The following is a 25666-nucleotide window of genomic DNA, read 5'->3' as shown; positions in this document are numbered from 1 at the left end:
CAGGTGGCACTAATAGGCAGCACTGATGGGCAGCACTGCGGTGGTAATGATGGATTTGGTTGGTTAGGCCACGTTTTTTTTTTTCTAAACTAAAGTCAACTGCGGGTATAAAATAGTAGAATTTTCAACATTACTAGGATATCGTGCCCCCACAAAAGGGACTGAGGTATCCCAGATTTATCTAAAACTATTATTATTCAAAAGTTATACACTCTAGCCCGGATTCACAAAGCACTTGCGCTGACGTATCTCCAGATACGCAGCGTAAGTGCAAATATGCGCCGTGGTATCTGTGCGCCGGGCCCACAAAACTAAGATACGCCATAAAAACAGGCTTCATCCCACCGACGTAACTTGCCTACGCCAGCGTAGAGTGGGCGCATATTTATGCTGGACGTATTTGGCGCTCCAATTGATTTCCTATTCAAATATGCAAATGAGGGAGATACGGCGATTCACGAACGTACGTGCGCCCGACGCAGTGCGCGCAAAGTCATACGTCCGGTGTAAAGTTATGCCCCATAAAGGAGGTGTAACTCAGCAGAAGACATGCAAAGGTCTGCACCAGGGAACACAAGCCAGCGTATTTTACATAGTTTACGTTGGACGTGAATATGGCTGGGCGTAGATTCCGTTCACGCCATAGGCAGTGATCCGGCGTATCTTAGGCAGTTGTTCCGACGTGATTGTGAGCATGCGCACTGGGATGCGTCCACGGGACAGCGCATGTGCCGTTCGTTATACGTATCTGTCTGGCGCTCGGCCCATCATTTGCATGGCTCACGCTAACTTCCACTTATGCCGACTTACGCCTTGGAAACCCAGCGCAGTTTTGGGAGCATTGGCTTTGTGAATTCAATGCTTGCCTCTCTGCGCTGCATCGGTGTAGCGTACAGGAGATACGCTACGGCGGCATAAATGTGCGCCAGTGTCTGTGAATCTGGGCCTCTTTCTTCAAACACAGACATACACTGATGCTTGAGCCCTGTACTTACTTACAGCACCATCTAGTGGCAAAAATGAAAAACAACTGCAAAATGTATGTTTATTCTTTATTTAATAAAATAATTCAGGCTTTACAGCAAATTCAAGTGTAAGTAGGGTGACCAGACATCCCCAGTTTCAGGGGACAGTCCCCTGATTGAGGACACTGTCCCCGGACCAAGTCTGTCCCTGGTTTTGTCCCCAGATTGGATTAAATAGGGGGCAGGGGCAATTTCAAAGACATCAAGTGCAGAATTAAAATAAAAAAAATTGAATTACACCCCCCGCTCCGCTGTGCCTACTAGCATAGGGGGGTTGTATTTTTCCCATTATCTGTGCCCCTTTCTGATGATCATGTGCTGGTCAGAGCGGAGGGAATATTTCTTCAGTTTTCGGGTGCATGCCCATTCAGCTTTGCTCGCTTTTTCTTCTGCCTTGGCTCAAATCCTGGCCAGCCACCTGCTTATCTCCTTGCCTTCCCTGACGGAGTGATCTTCCTCCGCTCCCCATCCAGTAGTAGCCGGGGCCTGAAGAGTAAGACTTGAGAGGCTGTGAAGCGGGCGGCGACAGGCAGAGAGTTACTGATTGTTGCCATTACTAGTAAAGAAAAAATATGTCCCCGGATTTCATTTTAAAAATCTGGTCACAGTGGGCCAGATTCACGTAGCTCAGCGGATCTATAGATCCGCTCGATCTACGTGAATTAAGATCCGCTCCCGCAAGTTTAGGAGGCAAGTGGCTAATTCACAAACCACTTACCTCCAAACTTGCGACGGCGGATCCTAAATCCCCCAGCGGAATTCAAATTCCGCGGCTAGGGGAGTGTCATATTTAAATCAGGCGCGCTCCCGCGCCGATTTAAATACGCATGCGTCGTCCGGGGAATTTCCCGGCGTGCATTGCTCCCACTGACGTCAATAGGACGTCAGTGGTTGCGACGGGAGCTAGACTTGCGACGCGCGTGTTCGTGAATCGGCGTACGCAAACGACGTAGGAAATTTCAAACTCGACGCGGGAACGACGGCCATACTTAACAATACTTACCCCTGCTTTTAGCAGGGGTAAGTATACGACGGGTACCGCGCTACGGAAACGACGTAAGAACACCGCGTCGGGTCCGCGTACGGTCGTGAATTTCGCGTATCTCGCTGATTTACATATTATTCAGTGTAAATCAGCGGGAACGCCCCCGGCGCCATTTTTAATTCAAAAAAAAGATCCGACAGTGTAACACAGTGTGACACTGTCGGATCTCAGCCCTATCTATGCGTATCTGATTCTATGAATCAGGTGCATAGATAGGACCAGAAAAAATCCGAGATACGATGGTGTATCTGAGATACACCGTCGTATCTCTTTTGTGAATCTGGCCCCTTAAGTGTAAGGCCCCTTTCAGTTTTGTCGGCGGACCTGAACGGCTGCTCTATACATCTCTATGGAGCGTCGGATGTCAGCGGAGACATGTCCGCTGACATCCGACCCGATCCGATAAAATCAGACGGATGGCGATACGTTGCATTCCGTCCATAGCGGATCGGATGAGATCTGATGAAAACAGACATGTTTTGACTTTCGGAGACATATGTCCCCACCCCATTGATAACGTCAACGTATGACAAAACGCGTCTGGGATAACGGCGTGCAGTGACGTCACCGCGTTCGCACGAGGAGGAAGGGCTCCTGTCTATGCCGGCCGGCATTCATTTTTATATACTCAATTTGCACTTGGTGTAAGTAGATTTTTATCTTTTAAATAAATTCCTTTGGAACGTATTACGCTATGTGCGGTTTTTATTCTCTATGTGGCATATCGTTGGGCTCCTGATACAGTCTAAAGAGGATCTTCCTATGCTAAGTCTGGTATATCCCTCCGTGGATTTTATGATTCATGATCTATGCTGCATCTTTGATCCATCCTGTGCTGTGACTACATAACCCGGATATCCTACTGTGGAATAATAGATAACGCTGTTATTTATTAACCTTCTGGTAAGCCTCAGTCCATGTAGTGGTGGCTCACTTAATCATCAGTGCACCGGGTGTTGTCTGTTCCAGAATTTCAACTGTTTTTTGGACTTTATTATCACATTAATTTTGTGTTTCCACAAGGACTTGATTGTTGTTTTTTAGTTGGCCCGATTTTTTCTTTTTCCATAAGGCCTCGTACACACGACCGAATCTGTCCGCTGAAACTGGTCCGCGGACCAGTGTCAGCGGACCGATCCGATCGTGTGTACAGGCTAGCAGACAGATTTCCAGCGGACAAATGTTTCTTAGCATGCTAAGAAACATGTTCCGCTGGAAAGCTGTCCGGTGCACATGTCCGCTGGTTAGTACACCTAACCAGCGGACAGATATCTCCCGCATGCGTCGAATGGATTCGACGCATGCGTGGAAGTATTTTACTTCCTGGTTTGGTGACGTGGCGGCGTCAACGTCACCGCCACGTCACCACGCTGTCTGCCCGCGGGGGATTTCGGTTTGATGGTGTGTACAAGCCATCAGACTGAAATCTCCGAGCGGACATGTCCGATGAAAACGGTCTGGCAGACCGTTTTCATCGGACTGTCCGCTGGTGTGTACGAGGCTTGTGTCCACCTGTTTCCGGTAAGCTCACACTTCTACCGGTGGCGGGTCAATACATTTCACGGAAGAAGTCACGAATTTATGTTTTGAAAATCCTTTTTCCTTCATCCATTCACTTGGATGAAACATTTTCTTTATATATATGGACTTTAAAAAAGAACTGACAAGGCCGAGACTTGACCCTTGATAGTACTGAAGGCTAGTTTAATTTCTACTCCTAACTGTAGGAAAGCGAGAACTCTACTTATGACATATTTGCGAGGATGCCAACCCTTGTTTTCACACCAGGAAACATAGACCTGCCAGACTCTTCAGTAAATAGCCCTAGAGGCCGGCTTCATTGCATTAATCAGGGTAGTTACCACTGAGCCTGAAAGCCCCCGTTTTTTTAGAACGAGGGCCTCAATAGCCAAGCTGTCAAATTTAGCGTTTGTAAGGCAGGATGGAACACTGGCCCTTGTGAAAGCAAATCCGGGTGGGACGGAAGAGTCAAAGGATCCCCTACTGCCATCCTCATGATCTCCTCATACCAGGATATCCTGGGCCATGCCAGAGCAACTAGGATTACAAGCTTATTTTCCCCCTTGATCCTGCGTAGAAGACACAGAAGCAAATGAACTGGAGGGAACACATAAATCAGTGAGAACTGATCCCAAGGAGTTACTAAGGCATCCGTCCCGCAAGCGAATGGATTCGATAGCGTAACCCCCTGACCCATCCAGGCCATCTATGGAGCATAACACTTTAACCGTGACCAACACCTTTAGACACTGGCTGAAAAACTGAGGTACTCCCTGTATGGGAGGGGTTATAGAGGGGGGACTTTCTGTCTTGATTATGCCAGTGTCCTGTCATGTACGATAAAGAAAGAGAATTTTTGGAGGCTACAAAGCACTTCCACTCAAATTTTATGGTACATCCAAAAGCAATCCTCAAAAAAAAGGCAGGCACACTCCAAAACATAACAGGCAAACCAGAGACCATTGGAAAAAAGGTTGTTGGTGGTCTGTGTGATCTGAAGCACCAATTTGTTTACAAATTGTAAAGTACATTGCAGTAAAGTAACATTGAACAACTTTGTAAGAGAAAAGAGAGTATCTTTGTTGTGTGACCTCCATCCAGCCAAACGTTGTACTGTACTTTTATATTCAGGGGGTTGGAACTGACCATCTGCTCAACATGTTTGGGTGCTGCAGGAGCTCCAAGTGCATTTTTTCCTCCAAAGTATTTTCTCTAATATGCTGTTAAAAATATTTGTTAGGGATCCAGGATGGACTTTATTTCCAAAGCTTCCATCAGTAGAGGCCTGAACATCCCCTTGATAAAACATAGACCCCTTTCATACTGAAGGCGCTTTTCAGGTGTTTTATGTATAAAAATAGCGCCTGTAAAGCGCCTCTCAAGTATCCCCAGTGTGAAAGCCCGAGTGCTTTCACACTGGGGCAGTGCGCTTGCAGGGCGGAAAAAAAAAGTCCTGTAAGCAGCATCTTTGGGGCAATGCGGGAGCGGTGTATACATGGCTCCTAAACCGCCCCTGCCATTGAAATTAATGGGCAGCGCTGCAGAAGCGCCTGAAAAGTGTTTTGGCAGTGGCGCTTTTAACTCCTTTATCGCTGACGCTCGTGCGGTCTGAGCGTGGACGTAGCCTTAGAGAACATGTGAATGGAAGATCAGGTGGAACCCTTGCAATATGAGAAAAAGGTGCCTGCTGCTGAAAAGCCCAAAAGGCATTTACCGATCTAGTAGAATGTGCCTTTACAGGAAAAGATGGAACTTTATCCCTATGTAGCGATGCCCCCGTAGGAGCCGCTAGTGAATAGGGATCCCCCACTTTGTGCAGCCAGGCACACCGAATTTTCACAGCACACTTGAGTCAGGAAACATTCTGCAACTTTGTTTGTTTTGTTTATTAGGGGTATTAAACTTGGATGGAGATAGGAATATTATGGGCTGTCCACTTGAATCATCAGCAAAAGGAACTCTTAAAGCGGATCTCCCATGCCAAAACGTTTTTTTTTTGGGGGGGTAGTTGAACAGTTAATGTTGAGGCTTAATAAAACTCACGTTTCATGTGTTCAAGGTCCGTTCCGATCTGATGCTGTCTGTAATAAAAACTTATATCATCTATCGTCAGCCGTTGCCATCTTCACTGTGGGCATTATGAATCCCACCAGCAGAGACTTCCTGGATGCGGTGATGCTGTAATCCCAGCATCCACCGCTCGGTATCTGTCCTGTAATGTAGATCAAACGCCCGCTGTAGAATATGACACTGCACCGCCCTCCTTCCTTGTTTTACATAGAGGAAACATCGCGCGACTTCGTGCAGCATGAAGTGACGCGCGATGTTTCCTCTAACAGGGCCGAATGTAAGCTCCCAGAAGACGCAGCGCGGGACAGGAAACAATGGAAAACCCGTCGGAAACCCGAGGGCTGCAGACCGGAAGCCTATCTTGCTTATAAGGTACTGTAAAACTTTTTTATATGAAAATATCGAATTAAGCATTGTTTATGAGCATTATTACTATTGAGATTATGTTCGATTTAGGGTGGAGCTCCGCTTTAAGTGACACAACTATATACAGTCCATATATATACTCCTCGTCTGCTTTTCTGCACAAATCTTGCTTGCAGAAACACCCATGCCCAGCTGGAACACTGTTTGGGGGATCTGACAAGGCACTCAGCCAGATCCAGTAACAGCCCTTAACAGGCAGGGACCGATGGTCCCTTTGGTGTGTAGAAAAGTCCCAGTGCCCAGCTGCCTTTTTGTGGCTACTGATCACAGCATCACCTCTTCATGCACTGCCAGCCCACCTGGCTGCAGCTGCCCCTTTCACCTGGCTAATCTTTCACAGTCCTCCCAGACTGACTCTACAACCACCCCCGACTGGTCTCACTCACCAGCCACCCGGCTGTCTTCTCCCTGGAGATCTTCCAGGTGTGCTCGCTGGCTCCTGCTGTCCTCACACCTGCTCCCATGCCACTGGACAGGACTTCTCTTTGGGTTGTGAGGGGATCACTCCTGCACCCAAGCCCCAGGCCCGAGGTCACCCCCTCCCCAGATTAGGGGGCTTACCATCAAGGGTCTTCCGACAGCCTGCTCAGCACTCCATCTCCAGCTTCCACCTGAATTCCACTGTCCCTGCTGGCCTGACCAAGCATATTTAAGAGGTCCCACCCCCTACGAGCCTATTTGGCTGGGGATTCGTTGGGCCCTCATCAATACTCCAGGCAGCTCCTCCTAACCCCCCTCCCATTCTTCTGGAAGTTTCTGCAACGTTCCAGCAAGTAGGGGAGGTACCAGGGGTGCTGCCTGATGAGTCATTTCAGCCTCCCTGGTAAACTTGTACTAACGCAGTTCAACATACTGCAGTAAACGTGCACTAACACACCTCAATATACTGTAGTAACTGTGCACTAACCCAGTTCAATATACTGCAGTAAACGTGCACTAACGCACGTCAATATACCGCAGTAAACTTGCACTAACGCACGTCAATATACTGCTTCCATATGCTGTAAGAATTTTTTTGTGAGATTAAGTCGAGAAAAACCTTGGCTGCGCCATTGTGATTCCCACTGTTGAACTCTTCCAGTAAAAGAAACTTGAACGTCAGGCCTAGCCATGTCAACCTATGCATTGAAGGACACGATGAGAAGTAACCCCGATCTACCTTATTAATAATTTGCTGTGGCCAACCATCCGAAAAGAAAAACACTGAGCTCCCTGACCAACTAGTGCTCATGTGTCTGCTGCTGCTAGTATTGGGTCCCCCATGATTGGTCGGCTTTTGTAGTTGCTTGTAACCTGACAACCGAGTCAGCATCCTGATACAGGGGAAGGAGGGCCAGTAACCTGGAATTAAAAACTCTACCTCTAATGGAATGCATTTCATGGCATGAGGCAAAATCATAACGTTCATGCCATTTATACCATGTCAAAGGTAAGCCGAAGGTCAGGATTGGAGATAACGGGTGGTCAAGCAGAGCCGGGTCAGTACAGGTAAAGAAAACAAGTTGACAGGTTACTGGGTAAGAGTGCAGCTGCTGTCCTTTTAAAGGCCCATTGGCGCCAAGTAGCGCTAACTTGCGATGCACAGGCACGCATAGGTGCCGTTGTCTAGTCTGTACAGGAATGTATGCGCGCATGCAAGAGCCTCCGTTCTGTACCAGCAGGTCCCTGACACACTATTTAAGATATCCTGCTATCTTGGCATGTAGCGATTAAGAAGGGATACTTAAGGTGTCACTAAAGCCAAAACCTTTTTTTCATTTTTGGATAGAGTAGGGGGGGGGGGGTGCCATTTGTGTTCCACTGAGATTTCCCTTCACTTCCTGTCCCACATCATACACATGGAATGAGATAAAATCCCTCCAAAGTGAGGGAGTCCTGTGGTGTCACCAGAACTAGTGTCCTCATTGGAAGATTTCTGCTCTATTACTGTTCTGATGTCAACCCAAAATGTGGGATTTGATTTTGCTTTCACTGTCAGTGGTAGCAGTAAATAGGACAAATAGAGAGGATAAATCTCCCTAATGAAGGCACAGAAAACAATAAAATATGACAGGGGCTTTAATCCCTTTCCACTCTATTCAAAACTAAAAAAAAGTTTTGCCTTTAGTGACTGTGTATTTGAATCTAGCAACGCTTCAATGCTTTTATAAAGTAGATGCATATGTAAACAAGCTGCATGTGTAATGCCGCGTACACACGATCGGTTTGTCTGATGAAAACGGTCTGATGGACCGTTTTCATCAGACTAACCGATCGTGTTTGGGCCCCATGGGTTATTTATCCATCAGTTAAAAAACTAGGAACTTGTTTTAAAATTATCTGATGGTTAACTAACCGATAGAAAAAAACGATCATTTGTAGGCACGTCCATCAGTTAAAAATCCACACATGCTCAGAATCAAGTCGACGCATGCTCGGAAGCACTGAACTTCATTTTTCTCAGCACGTCGATGTGTTTTACGTGACCTCGTTCTGAAACAATCATTTTTTTTAACCGATGGTGTGTAGGCACGAGTGATGAAAGTCAGCTTCATCGGATATCTGATGAAAAAAACGATCAGACCGTTTTCATCGGATGAACCGATCGTGTGTACAGGGCATAAAGAAACATTGATGGCCCCATGTTAATGTTAACCTCTGTACTCTCTGATAAAAAAAACAATCTAACAGATTATATAGAAAAAAAATGCCATACTTTACATATTATACAGCCTGACTGCATAAAAACAAAAAAAAAAGTGGGACTTCAATTGGGATTTAATATAAAACACAATATTAATAAAGAATATAATGTATGAGGGGGTCTTCAAAATGTTTCTGCACTTTTTTATATATTTAAAAAAGAGTTAAAAAGTGCAAACAAAAATAAAAAATAAAAAAAGACATTTTTGAGGAACCTGTGTATAATAAATGTATAAATATTATAGCAAATATTACTGAAGCATAACATTAGGAAATTGTGTGGGCATTAGCTAACTTGAGTATAAGGCCCCTTTCACATTGAGGAGTTTTTCAGGCGGTACAGCGCTAAAAATAGCGCTGCTATCGCGCCTGAAAAACTCCTTCACTGCAGACTCAATGTGAAAGCCCGAGGGCTTTCACACTGAGGCGATGCGCTGGCGGGAGACAAAAAAATCTCCTGTCAGCAGCATCTTTGGAGCGGTGAGAGGAGCGGCATGTATACCGCTCCTTCACCGCTCCTTCCCATTGAAAACAATGGGAAACCGCGGCTATACCGCCCGCAATGCGCCTCTATAGAGGCGCATTGCGGGCGGTATTAACTCTTTATCGGCCGCTAGCGGGGGTTAATACCGCACCGCTAGCGGCTGATACCCGCGGCAATTCCGGCGGTATAGCGCCGCTATTTTTAGCGGCGTTATACCGCCACCGCAGCTCCCGCCCCAGTCTGAAAGGGGCCTAAATGTGCTAACCTTAGTATGGTGAGAAGCTAATTTGATTGTAAATGGAACTGCTCAAATATGACAATGGCTCTTTGTTCTAAACCATTTTACATGATTTGCCTTTAAATAATAACTATACAGCTCTTGCATGATAGTATCAGTATAGTAGTAGTGTATCCGTCCTTCCCTTTGCATTCCACATTTCTAGTCAACGAATCAGTAGCAAGAAGGTGTGAACGAATGAGGAAAACTAACTCCATGTGACTTCTGACAGAAGAATTGCAGTTAGAGTAAAGCGAAACCAGGGAAAGAAGCAGCAGCTAGGATCTGTGCAACATACTTTTTCTTAGTGGAAGGCAAAAACAGTAGCTAATTTCTCACTCAATGCTGCTGTTTTAATAGAAGATATGTAAAATAGTTACTTTTTACATGAACAAAACACAAATTTGTTAGATTTATAAAACATGTAGGAAACATCTGAATATTTAAAAATTATGCAAAGCTGCAAGTGGCAGGAAAATAAGCAGTTATGTTATTCTTAAAGCAATGTGACTGCTTTATAGCTGTTTAGGTGTGCTTGCTTTTTTTTCCCTTCAATATAGCACAAACTATCTCCAGGGAATTTTTTTTACATTCTGCATACACAAGCTTAAACAAACATCTCGAAATATGAAAATAGAAGAAACAGATTTCTGTGAAGCGACGATGACAACATGCAAGATGCAAAATAAGGTAAGTTAAACTTTGGCTCCTTTAGGTAGAGATTGTTCTGTATATCCACTGTATATCTTCCCCAATTAACACATCCTGTCTAAAAGCACATTCAATACCTTTCTCTTTTGACCTGGCTACTACAGAAGAGGTCACCAAACTTCTCTCAGACACTCACCTAACCACCTATCTCTTGGACCCTGTTCCTTCACAACTATCATGGTCACCCTCTTTCTCTATGCTATGCTCTCTCACTCACATTTAAATCTCCTCCTCTCTACTGGCAGATCACCTCTACACTCAAAAAGCCCTCACTAAACTCCACCAGCCTGAACAGCTTAAGACCCAACCCCTCGCTCCCATTTACTTCTAGACTTTTAGTATAAAACCATCTGAATGCCTACTTCTCCGAAAACAAACTTCCTGACCCCCTACAGTCTGGTTTTCCCTCACAGCAAACTGCCCTACTAAAACTTACTAATGACTTACTAACTGCTAAAGCCAATGGCCCGTACTCCATATTCTTACTACTAGACCCTTATGTGGCCTTTGATACTGCTAACCACCAGCTTTTCATCAATAATCTCCACTCGCTTGGCATCCAAGACTCTGTTCTTTCCTGGTTCTCCTAGCAATCGCAGTGTTCCTTAAGAGCCGGTTCACACACAGACGGCAACTCTGTCTCCTCTTTCTGTAGGGGTCCCCAAGGCTCTGTCCTTGGACTCCTTCTCTTCTCCTTCTCTCTGGGTCACTAAATAACCCCCATGGCTCCCAATACCATCTCTATGCTATTAAAACCCAAATCTATCTCTGTACCCCTCAACTCACTCCTTCAATCTCCTCTTGCATTACTAACTTACCAACTGACATATCAGCATGGATGTCACACCACTTCCTCAAACTAAATCTTTCTAAAAACTACCTCATAATTTTCCCCATTGCTCATGCCCTTCTCCCCAACTTTTCCATCAAAATCAATACTACAACCATCAGTCCCTCCCCTCCCGCCAAGATACTATGTGTAATTCTAGACCAGCGATGGCGAACCTTGGCAACCCAGAATTTTTGGAGCTACATTTTCCACAATGTTCAACTATACTGCAGAGTGCATGAGCATCAAGGGAAATGTAGTTCCAAAACCTCTGGGGTGCCAAGGTTCGCCATTACTGTTCTAGACTCTGACCTGTCCTTTCGGCCCCAAATAAAATCATTCTCAAAAGCATGTAACCCCAATAACATCTCTAAAATATTCCCCTTTTTAACCAATGAAACCACCAAGCTACTCATTTATTGTTCTTTGTTATCTCTCACCTTTACTATTGCAACTCCCTTTTCACTGGTCTACCTCTCCAAAGGCTATCCCCACTTCAGTCTATCACGAATGCTGCTGTCAGACTCATCTACCTTACCAATTGGTCGTTTTTCACCATCCCTCTATGCCAATCCCTCCACTGGATTCCAACTGCCCAACTAATTAAATTTAAACTATTAATAACATATTAAACCATTTACAACTCTGCCCCAAGCTACATCACCAATCTTGCCTCAAAATATCACCAAAACTGTCCTCTGCTTCTTCAAGACCTCCTTCTCTCTAGCTCCCTATTCTCATCCTCCCATGCTCACCTCCATGACTTCACCAGAGCCTCTCCTATCCTCTGGAACTTTCTACCTTAATCTGCCTGACTTTGTCCTACTCTGTCCACTTTAAGGCGAACTTTGAAAGCCTACCTCGACTCAACAATCTCTAACCTCTAACAATTAAACTTTTAATTCTTCCATCAGCTCATCCCTCACAATTATTATTTTATGTACCACTTGCCCCACCCTATTAGATGGTAAGCACTTATGACCGGTGCCCTCCTAACCCTCTTGTACTGTATTGTATTGTAACTGTGATGTCTCTGTTTATATTGTAACATACGGTGCATATTGTTGACACTATATAATTACTGGCAAGCATCACTGATGGGCACTGATTGGCATCACTGATGGGCACTGATTGACATCAGCACATTCTTAAAGGCCAACTCTAGCTTTATACATAGGCAGTGGGGGACTTTAAAGTAGTTGTAATCCCATACTTATACCCAGTGAAGTTATTGGCCTCAGATGATACCCAGAGACAAAACAAACCCTCCTACATACCTTGTATCTGTTAATCTGCAGTATTTTTTCCTCAACATCCGTTTAATAACACTTGTCAGAAACCGGTGGTGGAGAGTTGAAGTTACACTCTGCAGAGCTCAGTGAGAAGAGCTCTAAATGCTGATTGGAGGGAAGGGGCACCCCCCCCCCCTGTTTACACAGCACACAGGTACAGAGCTAATGCTGTCAATCACAGGCTGTGTGCTGGAGATCCCTCCCCATCACCTTTTTTCTCTTGGTGTCAGGAAAACTTGTCAAAAGTGACTCATGTAGATAACAGAGGAACAAGGCCATTGGCTCCTGCTGCTGTCAATCACAGCCAGAGGAGAGTGTGGGGGTGAGGGTGAGCTATGGGGGCACTTGGCGGGGGAAGTTGCCAAAAGCGCTGACGGGACATGAGAAGAGGAGGATTGGGGCTGCTCTGTGCAATATTATTGCACAGAGCAGGTAGGTATGTTTGTTATTTAAAAAAAGGAAGGTTTACAATCACTTTTAAAAAGTTCATATAAATTGGCCAGTGGCAAAACAGATTAATAGTATAGTTCATGAGCATCATTTCTTGAAATACCACACTACATTGTCGTAATAGTAAATATGTCTTAAATAAACTGTCAGAACAGAGGGTACTCTGGAAGTACAGTAGGTGTTTGGTGCAAATTGGCTAGCATCAGCACAGTACTCGAGCACTTGAATGGACAGCAAATAGTAATAGCTCTTCTTTAATGCACCTGCTGCCAACATCATCATCGTAGTCTGCAGCATTTGCCTGCAGATTATAAACTATGATGAAAGTAGCAACTACTTACTATTCAGGTACCACATTCATCAGGAAACACAGGCAGCAGAATGCCTACAATCTTTCTCATTCCTCATTTTCTGCATCTCCACTCATTGTCCCCCTATAACATTCCCCTTACTGCATTCACTGCAACATCTGCAGCCTCTAGTGATAGGGAGGCAAATCTGAAAAGAGGGGGGCAAATCTGAAAAGTGGTTTCAGAGACTTGGATATATTACATTAGGCAGGGAAGAGGGTCATTGGCCACGCTGAGGACAGACAAGTGAAGACTTGAACCTCTGCAAAGTTCTTGGAAGGTAACAATGCAGTCACCTAAACCCTGTTCCTCACAGGCCTCATCTTCTGACTCAGCAAAACCAGCAGTCCCCCCAAGCACCCCAGAACATATGCAAAGTCCTAGGCTAAATGCTGCAATCATTACCAGTATTTCCAGGCCTATTCTGGTGCTCTGGCATTTTAAAAGGTACCCACAATATTTTTAGGCTGCCCATCCTTACACAATGCAAGGGGAGCACATGCAGCAGCAAATGCAGAGTATAAATTCTACAACTGGGAGAATGGAAGCAGTAGTGAGTACTAGTGACTTCGCTGAATCCTACTCATAGGCTGCCCGCCCTAAAATCTTCTTTCAAGGTCTACAAATATATCAGAAAAGCTACCGGGTGAGGCTTTGGGGAGACCTTTTTTTTTTACCCTGCTAGTGGTGAATTGTGAAGGGGATACTGAAGGGATAAAGCCTTTTTCTTACTTCTCCCAAGCTGCCACTTGCCTGCAGGTGCTACTAATGCACCATTTTCCTTCTCTTCAAGGTCACACAGTAACCATTCTTTGGGGGGACTGCTAATGTGTTATTTTCTTCCTTTTCGTCAAGGGCGCTTAGCTGCTGATTTTGTTTCAGGACTGCTAATGCACATCTTTCCTCCTTTTCCTCATGGGCACATAGCAGCCTTTTTTTTTTTTTTTTTTTTACTGCTAACATGATCTTTCACTTTCTTTCTTGAAGGGTGCAGAGCAGCCACTGTTCTTTCTGTGCTGCTCATTTTCCCTTTTCCACCTCCTCCCCTTTAGCTAATCATTCCATGGCTGAGCCAACTGGCTATAAGGAGAGGGAATGAGATGGTGGGTGGAATATAGTCAACAATTGAAAGAATACCAATACATATCTGAAAGGCCAATAAGCTATGAAATGATTTGTACAAGTAATCTGACTGTCAGCAGATACAAATAGAGACTGTGACAGCCTAAGGTGTGATAGTGTAGTATAGATGTAGTAACTGTATGTAGTGGCTGGAGACAGGCAAAATACAGTATCCAGTCTTACTATTCTAAATAACGCTCCCTGTGGTTGGGTAAAAGTCCAATACTTAAGGGGGGGGGGGGGGGTGTTTCCACAGCTTAGTGTTTTAAACTATTTGGAGGAAGCTGGCTTGCCTGTGGCGGGTCAACACAGGTGTCTGTCAGAGATCCAGTGCATGTGTGATATTGTCTGTCAGCATCTGTGGGTTCTCTTTTATCAACTGGTTTTAAGACACAATGATTCCCTTCCTCGGGATGTACATTTTATTATTTACATTTAAAATACTGTTAAATTTTTTTTTTTTCACGTTGTTTAACCTCCCTGGCGGTATGATTCTTTCTGATTTTAGGTGCTGAAAGCGGTACAATTATTTTGCATGAAAATTTGGCGTTTTACATTGTACCTGTAATTCTTAGGAATAACTCACTTAAAGCGGGGGTTCACCCTTAGAGGGCACTTTTCCCCCTTAGATTCCTGCTCGTTATTACTAGGGGAATCGGCTATTTATTTAAAAATATGTGCAGTACTTACCCGTTTACGAGACGCATCCTCTCCGTCGCTTCCGGGTATGGGCTTCGGGAATGGGCGTTCCTTCTTGATTGACAGGTTTCCGAGAGGCTTCCGACGGTCGCATCCATCGCGTCACGATTTTCCGAAAGAAGCCGAACGTCGGTGCGCAGGCACAGTATAGAGCCGCACCGACGTTCGGCTTCTTTCGGCTACGAGTGACGCGATGGATGCGGCAGATCTTCTCACGCTCTCCCCGTCTTTGAAACAAGCCACTCAGTAACGAAAAGTGTAGAGGTCCTCACTCGGGAACTTCCGACAGATCTCGTACAGCAGACTCCTCCCCCACGCATTGCGTCACTTGCCACGTGACTTACTCATGGGTAATGTCCGTCTACGGTGGCTTGTTTCAAAGACTGAGAGAGCGTGAGTGGATCGGCGCATAGCATTAGCAGCGGTATTGTCGTGTCTGGCTGTATTACACTATTGTGTTTCCCCTTTTCTTACATGTCCCACACCTGCTGTGGTGTATTGAGGAGGGGGGCTGAAGCCTGTTTTTTGCACCATCACTAATGACCAAGGCTGTGTCGTTGGAGCTACTGAAGTGATTTGAAGCTGAGTATAAGGCACCTGTTTCACAGAGCTGTTGTATCCAGTGACACTCTCACGCTGCTGCTAATCAACATTGTTTAACCCTATATTTTACCATCTACTCTATAGGGACGGTATTCTGAGATTGAGTACTAATTGATGCTCTGAATTAATTAGCTTTGTATTAATTTATAAATTTTTATACACTAATTTTTTTCCTCATCTATATATATTTTGTGTGCTTCACCCCACTGTGGCAACACGACTAATCCCCTATTCAGGGTTTTGAATTATTATCACAATTGGATTGATCTTAGTAAGGTATCACATAAATTAGTTGTTTTTAGCGCATATGTTTATATTTTTCATATAATTTATTATAGCTGTTATCTAGCTGCTCTAAAATCACTTTTGGCATAAAGGGACACTTTTGGTTGCTATGGACAATCTACAGTTTGCAGGCAGAAAGAACAGTTTTTATTATACAAAAGTACATGTAGAACACTGGGCAGACCACTAGGGACAAAGGGGGTGTGTATTTTTTACATACAGTACTGTAATTACAGTGTTTATTTACTTTTTTGAATTTGGTGCCGTTCTCCGCCCCGTGCGTCGTAACGTCGCAGGGAACGGAGATCGGCGGAACAAGGGGACACTGTGTGAATCGAGCGAGGACCCGCTCGCTCACACAGTGGGGATGCATCGCAGGATCCAGGGACAAGGTAAGTAACTTGTGCCTGTGGATGCTGCGAGACGGCCCCGAGTCTGGCTCGGGGATACCGCTTTTGGTATTGAAATCTTACCCCGAGCCAGACTCGGGAATACCGCCAGGGGGGTTAATAATTTTTTTTCCTTAAGGCTGCATTCATAAAAACGCCTAAAATACAACCGAACAAGCAAAATCCCATTAATTTCAATGGCACCTGTTCACATCTGAGCGATTTGTCACCTGAAGCAAAACGCCTACAAAAAACGCCCTAAGCTCAAAAAAGAACTTTAGATTCTTTGGGGCAGATTACAGGCGTTTTTCTGCCTTTTACATTGGTGACCTGAACAAAATCTCGGCAAAATCGCTGTAAATAAACACTGCAAAATTTGCAGTAAAAACACGCAGCTTTGGAACGCTCAGGTGTGAATGCAGCCTGAAAGATTGTCACTGCATTGCCCCTTCCTGACTTATTTGCTTGTCAACAAAAATTGGTATCCTGCTTGTTTATAGTAGCCAAAAAGACGATTACCCAGGCCTGGAAGGAACCTACAGAGAGCGAGAGACCGCTTGACGGCCATGATGCTTAATGAACAAATGTCCAGTATTCTTAAATGCTTCCCGCCAGCCGTATTTTCAAGTGACGGGCGATTGGGAACTGGGTCTTCCTATTCTTGACGCGCTTGAGTGGCGATCAGTGGTGTGCTCTGTTTGTGGGACACAGCACATCATAGATCCCTCTAAAGAGCCAATCATAGCTGATCACATCAGTGGCGGCTGGTGCTCAAAATTTTTGGGGGTGCAAACAAACTGAACATTTTTTAAATAAACCCCATCAATTGCAGCCTCACTGTGCCCATCAAACACAGCCACAGTGCCCATATATTGCAGCCACTGTGCCCAAATGCCACCATTGTACCCATCAATTGCAGCCACTGTGCCCAAACGCAGCCAATGTGCCCATCAAATGCTGCCACTGTGCCCATCAAACGCAGTCACTGTGCCCATCAAACGCAGTCACTGTGCCCATCAAACGCAGCCACTGTGCCCATCAAACGCAGCCACTGTGCCCAAACGCAGCCACTGTGCCCATCAAATGCCGCCATTGTGCCCCCCCCCCCCGGCCCGCTCGCTGTCTGCCCGGCACTTACCCTGTCTCGGTGGGGCAGCAGGTGACGGCAGCGAGCAGTGTCGTCCACGCGCCTCCCCCCATCCTCTCCTCCTGATTGGCTGAAATGACAGGTGCTGTGATTGGACGCCTATCAGGTGATAGGTAACAGACCGGTTCAATGTTAGGAAAGCGAATATTCATTTGCTTTTCTAACACACCTGGTTGGACTGCGAGCGCCAAGCATGGTGCTCGCAGTTCACCTATTTTGAAGCCTATCGCTCTAATCAGGTGCTTCAAAAACACCCCTCGCTGCTGTAATTCAGGCGTCCGGCGCCCGAAAATGTTTGTGTAATTTTGCACGTGTTACCACACCTGGTGTGAACAAGCCCTAATGGCCTGATGCAGTTTGTAAATCCTCTCTCCCCTTAACCACCCTACTAGCACAAATCCCCCCCCCCCCCAATCTCTTCCCCTAGCAGAAATCCCACCCAAATCCCCTCTCCTAGCACAAATCCCCTCTCCTAGCACACATACCCCCCATTCTCCACTCCTAGGACAAATCCCCCCAAACCACCTCTTCTAGAACAACCCCCTCCCCCAGCCCAATAGCCTCTCCTAGCACAAATCCCCTCCCCCAAATCCAATTCTTCCAGCACAATTCCCCCCTCCTATCACAAATTTGTTCTTGTATACCACCCTCCAAATCCCCTCTCCTAGCAGAAATCCCCCCCAAACCCCCTCCCCTAGCAAACATAAAAGCTTCCATCCCTCTTATCACTACAGGAGGAGTGGGAAAGAGAAGTGAGAAGTTGTAAGCTGTGTCCCCCCCCCCCACCCAACAATTTGAGGAGGCTGTAATCACAACCTATACTGTCTGATCTTTGCGGGCTCTGCATATTTACCAGCTGATTTATTTTGCTGCTTTGCAAACCTGTTCTGAAGTGGGTGAGTCTCTTTGATGCCTCCAGTGATTCATTTGGCCTTATCTTTTTCCTGGTCAGAGTCAGACAGCATATTAGATGGCCCCAGAAGTCTAAGGTAGTGTTTCTAACTCCAGTACTGTATACAGAGATTGCAACTCCTCCTCCTGGCTCTCTTTTCCTCTCTGCTGGTATCTATATCCTGTTGGCAAAACAGAAAGCTGTGCGGGCCACTCAACTAGTCCTTAGCAACTGATGAGCTCATCAGTTGGCAGGAGGAGGCCGGGTGGTCCAGACTACAGGCTGTATTGCTGACAGAAGTATAGATACCAGCAGAGATGAGGAGAGAGCTGGGAGGAGGAGTTGCGGGCTGTGCTCTCTCTCTCTCTCTCTGTATACTGGAGTTAACACATGCCAGATTTTTGTCCTTTTGCTGCGGCACCCTGGTCGAGAAACACTGCTGTAACCCACCCCAGGTTCTTGCTGCAATTTCTTCTCTTATTTTTTTTTTATGTGACTATAGACAAACTTCTGTGTCAGAGATAGTTGACTACAATGTTTTACCTGTATGAAACCATTTATAGAGAAAACCATTCTAAGAATACCTGTGAAAAATAAATGTTACATACAACAGCAAATTTTTGTTAACGTGTATTATTTCATCAGGACTTGACAGCAGAAATTGGCAAATTAAAAAAGAAAGAGCGAAATCGAGCCGCAGCCTACAAGAGTCGACAAAAGCACACACAGCATGCTGACAGTCTTCACCAGGTACAAGACAGCTACAGTAATTAGCTAGTAATCAAATCTGCTCTGGTTAACAAGGATATCTTCACAACCAAGTCATTTCTAACATGCTAATGCTGGAACGTGTAATACAAATGAGGCTATCATTACCATGTCCGTCTCTTATGAATATTAAGGCTTCATTTCCACTGACGTTTTTACAGCCACTTTTCTGAGCGTTTTTTACAGCTTAAAAACGCCTGTCCATGTTATTCTATGGCATCATGCCCACATAGGCGTTTTTGAGCTGCAAATGGCATAAGCGTTTTTGAGCTGTAAAAAAACGCGGGACCAGGGCGTTCTGTGGTTCCAGCTGTAAAAACGCCAGGCATTAAAAAACGCGCGAAAACGCTCAAAAACACTGAAAACGCTACCGCAGCGTTTTTGAGCTCCTTTTTTTTTACAAAATAAACACGGACAGGCGTTTTTAAGCTGTAAAAAAGGCTAACAACAGTGGCTGTAAAAACGCCAGTGGAAATGAAGCCAAAGTTGAGTTTTGTTTTTTACTGGGATGCAGTCAGTCTACACTAATAAAAAGTGTGGGCATTCAATAATGCTTTCTGCATCAGTGCAGTATAACATTAAAAGATGCCCACATTTGTTATTGTTATGCAGAACTGCAATCATATTTCCAGGGAGAGATAAGAAATCATAGAATATTTCAAGAGAAAAGCACCCACCAAACTGAAATAACAATTGTCCTGTACCTGCAGTGCTAACAGTTTGTGACAACACTTGGGCTCTGTAGGCAATAAACAACATTGCAAATTCTTGATTAGCTAGGTTTAAAACACTAGAATTGACTTGCATTATTTTTACATGCTTGCTACTGATGTCCATGGCTTAGAAACAATGAAAAAGAAAGGCACACTTTTCTGAAAGTTGATGCCAATGACATTATATACTCTGCACTATGGGGTTGATTTACCAGCAGAGTATTGTGCAAGGTACATTTTCACTTTTCAAATTACATTGTCACTTATCTCAAGGCTGTCAGCAGATCGGCCTCTACAAAATTGGCAGTGCCTAAAAATGGAGAGCAACTGAGCATGTGCACAGCAGGGTGACACGGTGAATTACTGCATTTTAAACAGTACAGGCACATATTTTTTAATGTTTTACATAGCCATAACTGCAAATGGGGCCAGCCTGAAGTGATCTAGCAGGACCTTTTTTCGGACTAAAGTTCCACTTTAAGAAATGTGTTGAAGTTAAAGCGGGGGTTCACCCTAGAATAAAAAAATTTTTTTTTTTTTTTTATTCTATCATAACATTCGGCATCGTAGCGCGAGCTACAGTATGCCGGTCTTACATTTTTTATCCCCGTACTCACTGTTTAATCCGACCTAGACGATTCCGTCTGCCCACGGGGAATGGGCGTTCCAATCCAGACGGAAAGTGATTGACGGCCGGCTCTGGCGCGTCACGCTTCTCCGGAAATAGCCGAAATAGGCTTGGCTCTTCACGGCGCCTGAGCATTGCCTGTGCGCAGGCGCCGTGAAGAGCCAAGACCTACTCCGGCTGTCTTCGGGGAGCGTGACGTGCCAGAGTCGGCCGTCAATCACCCTCCCTCTTGCTAGGAACGCCCATTCCCCGCGGCAGACGGAATCGTCTATGTACGATTAAACAGTGAGTACGGGGTTAAAAAATGTAAGACCGGCATACTGTAGCTCGCGCTACGATGCCGAATGTTATGCTGAAATGTTGTTCAGCAGGGTGAACCACCGCTTTAAGTATAATCGGTTTTCTTTCTTCTCTTTTGTGGGACAAAAGAAGTCCTACACTGTCTGGACTTCCATAAGGAGTCAAACTGATGGGTGGGAAACATAGTAGGCTAAAGCTGAGTATAAAATAACAAAATAGTCAACACTAGAAGAATACTATGTATGGGCAGCTATCATCAAGGCTGATAAACATGAACCTTGAAACTTATAAGCAATAAAACGCAGTGCCACAAAATATAAATCATAACACAAAATACAAATGCATCACTGATTTAAAAAGTCCTTCAGAATTATATCTCTGTCAAGTTCTTCACAAATATCAGATGCGCACAGTGGCGGCTGGTGCTCAAAATTTTTTGGGGGGGCGCAAACAAACTGAAAAAAAAACCCCATCAATTGCAGCCACTGTGCCCATCATTTGCCGCTACTGTGCCATCAGTAGCAAGCATGTAAAAATAATGCAAGTAAATTCTAGTGTTTTAAACCTAGCTAATCAAGAATATTTATAAAAAAAAAAAAAGACAGAGAAACTCCACATAGTGTAAATCCGTAGAATATAACATTTATTGTAAAGGGTCAAGAACACTCCACATGTCCAAAGATAAAAAAAGCACTCAAATTCAAATGACAATCAGCACAACGCAACGGCACCAACAGAGTTCAATCAGACGCGTTTCATCTGAATAGACATCATCTGGGGTGTCAGATGAAACGCATCGGATCGAGCTCTGTTGGTTCCATTTGCATTGTGCTGATTGCCATTTGAATGCAAGCGCTTTTTTATGTGGAATAGTCTTGACCCTTTACAAATAAATATTATATTCTACGGATTTACACTATGTGGAGTTTCTCTGTCTTTTTTAGATATATCGTTTGAGTGTCATTTGGTGACACTGTTCAGTTATCATACGATCGAGTCTCATTAAGGACCCAGGGATCATCTCCTACTGTGGCCGGGAAAAGCAGTGTGGAAGCCTCTCATATTGGTGTGTTTACACCCCCTCTGCTCAGTTGACTTATCGGCGTATGCCTTATTAAGTCCACAGGTTCCGGTAAGCCTCTTCAAAATTAGTGGTGGATTCTTTCACTTATGTGATTTTTGCTGCTGCCACTTGGGACTCATATCCCCCTCTTTTTCTCTGGATCACTCTAGATCATTTCACTGTATGGATTTATTGGACATTTTTTCGCACTTAGTTATCTGTTTTCAGATCATGTGTATGTTTATCTGATTTAATATGTTTTACACTGTTTTTATATGAATACAGTATTTATTTAAGACACTTTTTAGTGTTTGGTACATTTACCAGATTGCATTGTAGCTATACAAGTTATTTTCGCCTTATTCAGCGCTGCACATTCTTCATTCTTACACAATTTTGTCTCTTGCTGTGCTGGCTGCTTTTATATATATATTTAGAGACTCGCACGGTATTATTATTATTATTATACAGGATTTATATAGCGCCAACAGTTCAACTTTTCCCTTTACATCCAATTTTAAAAACCTGTCAAGTCAAAATGACAATAACTTTATATACACTGGAATTGTTTTAGCAATTCTATTCTTACATAAAATGTACTATAGAGAGCACTGAATGCAAGGTTTCAACAAAACATTTTCCTAACGGAAATAAAGCTTTGTACAATTCAGGAGCAGCCACTAGAGGCCCTCGTAACACTATAAAAACAGCCCCACCACCAACAAAATAGTCTTCAGTGCATAGCCTCCTATTTTGTGGCAAAACATTGTTACCCACTTCAGCCCCGGACCATTTGGCTGCCAAGTGACTGGGCCACTTTTTGCGAATCGGCACTGCGTCGCTTTAACTGACAATTGCGCAACATGGCGCCCAAACAAAGTTGACGTCCTTTTTTCCCCACAAACAGAGCTTTCTTTTGGTGGTATTTGATCACCTCTGTGGTTTTTATTTTTTGCGCTATAAACAAAAATAGAGCGACAATATTGGAAAAAAAAGCAATATTTTTTACATTTTGCTATTATAAATATCCACAAAAAATATCTAAAAAAATATATTTTTTTCCTCAGTTTAGGCCGATATGTATTCTTCTACATATTTTTGGTAAAAAAAATCGCAATAAAAGTTTATTGGTAATTGTGGGGGGGGGGGGGGCGCTGCTTCTAATTTTGACTGTCCTACCATCCTGGATCACAAACTTTCCTCACTGTGCTTTATGTTTTCTGCTGCACCATTGGCATGGTTATATCTTCTTAGTCCTCTACATCAAATTATCAGAAATTTGTGCTTAAAGTAGAGCTATAGGCAACACTTTTTTTATTTTTATTTTATTTTGGATAGAGTTTATTTTTTACTGTCACATTGCAGAGATTTCCCTTGACTTCCTGCCCCATAGCCAAACAGGAAGTGAGAGGAAATCAATGCAAATTAATGGAATCCATTGCCCTCCAGGCCCTCAGAACCCACATGAAAATTTTAGGGCGGGTCTTAACCAGAAAGGGGTGTGGCCTTGACAGGAAGGGGTGGGTTTAGTCAGGCCTAGGGCAGCAAAAAAATTTAAATACACCACTGTACCTAAGTGAAGACTTTTGCCATGGCAAGTGCATATACATAATTTTATGTACAACTTGCGAATATGTGTTGTGATAAACACCTACTTATACTACCTTAATTGTTTACACAGTATATGGCATACAGCTTTTAGGAACTGTTACTTTAAATTGTATATGCATTTCGTGAGCAATCATAGTGCTTAGAAATTTTATGTGCTTGATAAGTATCTTTCATCATGTAACTGTAATGTCAAAGTTCACTGGACTGAAAATAACTTTTTTCCAGATACAATTCTGTATTCTAGTGTGTTGCCTCTGTGAACTGAACCTAAGGCCCCTTTCACACGGTCGGAGCGTTCAGCAACGGAGTCCACCTTGTGTGAAAGAGGCCTAAGGGATTCATTCTTGGATTCACTTTATACTATATTGTGAAAGCACATGCACCATCCTAAGTTGCTCTTGTTTCAATAGAGAAGGGCCAGGAGCCTGAAACTTGTTGTATAAAGTTGTTCTAAAGGCAGAATGTTTTTTTTATCATAATGCATTCTCCTGAGCCCCATCTCGATCTAGCGATGTTGCACCAGTGCCTCGGCTGTCCGAGACTCTCCCTCCTAATTGGCTGTCAATTAAAGTCATTGAGCCAATGAGGAGAGAGAGGGGGCGGAGCGGAGCCACCGCTCTGTGTCTGAATGGACACAGAGCAGCGGCTTGGCTCAGGTGCCCCCACAGCAAGTTGCTTGCTGTGGGGGCACTCGGCATGATGGAGGGGCCAGGTGCGCCGGTGGGACACCCGAGAAGAGGAGGATCCGGGCTGCCCTGTGCAAAACCACTGCAGAGAGCAGGTAAGCATAATATGTTTGTTATTTTTAAACAAGAATAAACAAGCCTTTAAAGCGGGATTCCACCCACAAATTCTTTTTTTTTTTTAAGTTGACAGCTACTAACACTGTAGCTGCTGACTTTTAATAGGACACTTACTTGTCCTAGGCGCCTGCGATGTCAGCCCCCCCCCCCCCCGATGCCGACCCCTCGATCGTGGAGGGTCTCGGCGCCACCATCCTCAGTAAGGGAAACAGGCAGTGAAGCCTTTCGGCTTCACTACCTGTTTCCTATTGCGCATGTGCGAGTCTTGCGCTGATTTGTGAATGGGCGGCTGCTTTCTGGGATACACACAGTTCCCAGAAGGCAGCGCGCCACATTCCCCAGAAGACACCGCGACGGAGGACGAAGAAGAAGACCTGCCTCGGTGGATGAAGAGGCAGATTAGCTAGTTCTGCATAGCAACCCCCCTTTCTGGTGAGTAAACATTTTTTTTTTCTATTTTTCTTCTCTATTTTTTTTTTATTTAAAGTATTTTCGTGCATTTTTTTTTTTTAGGGTGGAACACCACTTTAATATAACTTTAAATTTCACAATTTCGTGAAGTGCAAATATGGGGAGTGATCTTTTATTTATTCTTATATTTACACATACAAGTTGTTTGTCTAAGTAATTTAATCACAAGAGTGCATATGTATGATTAAACAAAGAGAGCATGTGTTGGCTTAAAGACTATTTTACATTTTATATCTTAAAGGTTTTACTATTATGTCCCTGCAGGAGTATGAGAATCTAGAGAAAAGCAACACTGCACTGCGTAAGGAGATTCAGAAACTACAACAAGAACAAGGATACTGGGCTAAAATCTTAAAGCAACATGAGGATACCTGCTTACTTCTTTCTCCTGATATCATTTTGGAACTCCAAAAGCCAGCGCCTCTGGTTTCTCCCAAAGAAATAAACCAAATGTCTTTTGACTTTTAGATATAGTTTCATTATCATTGTGCTGCAAAATAAAAAATATACAAAGCAAAAAGAAGAGTGGAAAAAACACAGAAAGAAAAGTGGAATGTATAACAATAAACCAAGGATGAGCTTGCAAAAACCAAAAACTGTCCAAATTCTGTACAGATTTAGAAGAAAGCAGGGATTACCCATCATCGGGAAGTCAATAGCCTCTTTGTGTACAGATTACCAGAGGAGGGTCAGTTGTCCAACTCTTGACGTTAACTGAGATTCACTGTATAGTACTGGAACAAGCCTGAAAGTTGTCTATACTACGACAGATTAAAAAAGGATTTTAGAGAAAGAAGTTCACTGTTTAAAAACATTTATGTGAACGATTTTGTCTGCAAAGTATTTGTAAACCTCTTTAGTCTCTTTTGTGATTTATACACCCCTGTCTCCCAGCATGATGTTTTTGGAAACCTTGCTCCATAATCTCATGTAATCAGAGGTAAACAGGTGAAGGTAAAATAAAATTAAGATCAATAGCAAAGAACAAAAAGCTAAATCTATATAAATAT

The 25666-nt window shown here is 44.0% G+C and overlaps 1 protein-coding gene across 1 annotated transcript; it reads left to right on the top strand.

The window, feature by feature from the left end:
- The first annotated feature begins 9686 nt into the window (after positions 1 to 9686).
- Positions 9687 to 25252, top strand: BATF2 (basic leucine zipper ATF-like transcription factor 2). Its single transcript, XM_040328565.1, has 3 exons — positions 9687 to 10220; positions 18945 to 19049; positions 24921 to 25252. The coding sequence occupies exons 1-3, from the start codon at positions 10158 to 10160 to the stop codon at positions 25122 to 25124; spliced, it is 372 nt and encodes a 123-aa protein (XP_040184499.1). The 5' UTR covers positions 9687 to 10157; the 3' UTR covers positions 25125 to 25252.
- Positions 25253 to 25666: the final 414 nt, after the last annotated feature.

Source organism: Rana temporaria, chromosome 11, assembly GCF_905171775.1.
Source record: "Rana temporaria chromosome 11, aRanTem1.1, whole genome shotgun sequence".
Taxonomy (NCBI): domain Eukaryota; kingdom Metazoa; phylum Chordata; class Amphibia; order Anura; family Ranidae; genus Rana; species Rana temporaria.
Note: the sequence above shows the minus strand (reverse complement) of the source record. Positions and strands in the feature narration are given on the sequence as shown.

Coding starts and splice junctions, on each gene's coding strand:
- BATF2 (XM_040328565.1), top strand. CDS start 10,158: ATGAAAATAGAAGAAACAGATTTCTGTGAAGCGACGATGACAACATGC. Junction 10,221..18,944: donor CATGCAAGATGCAAAATAAG/GTAAGTTAAACT, acceptor TTATTTCATCAG/GACTTGACAGCAGAAATTGG. Junction 19,050..24,920: donor ATGCTGACAGTCTTCACCAG/GTACAAGACAGC, acceptor ATGTCCCTGCAG/GAGTATGAGAATCTAGAGAA.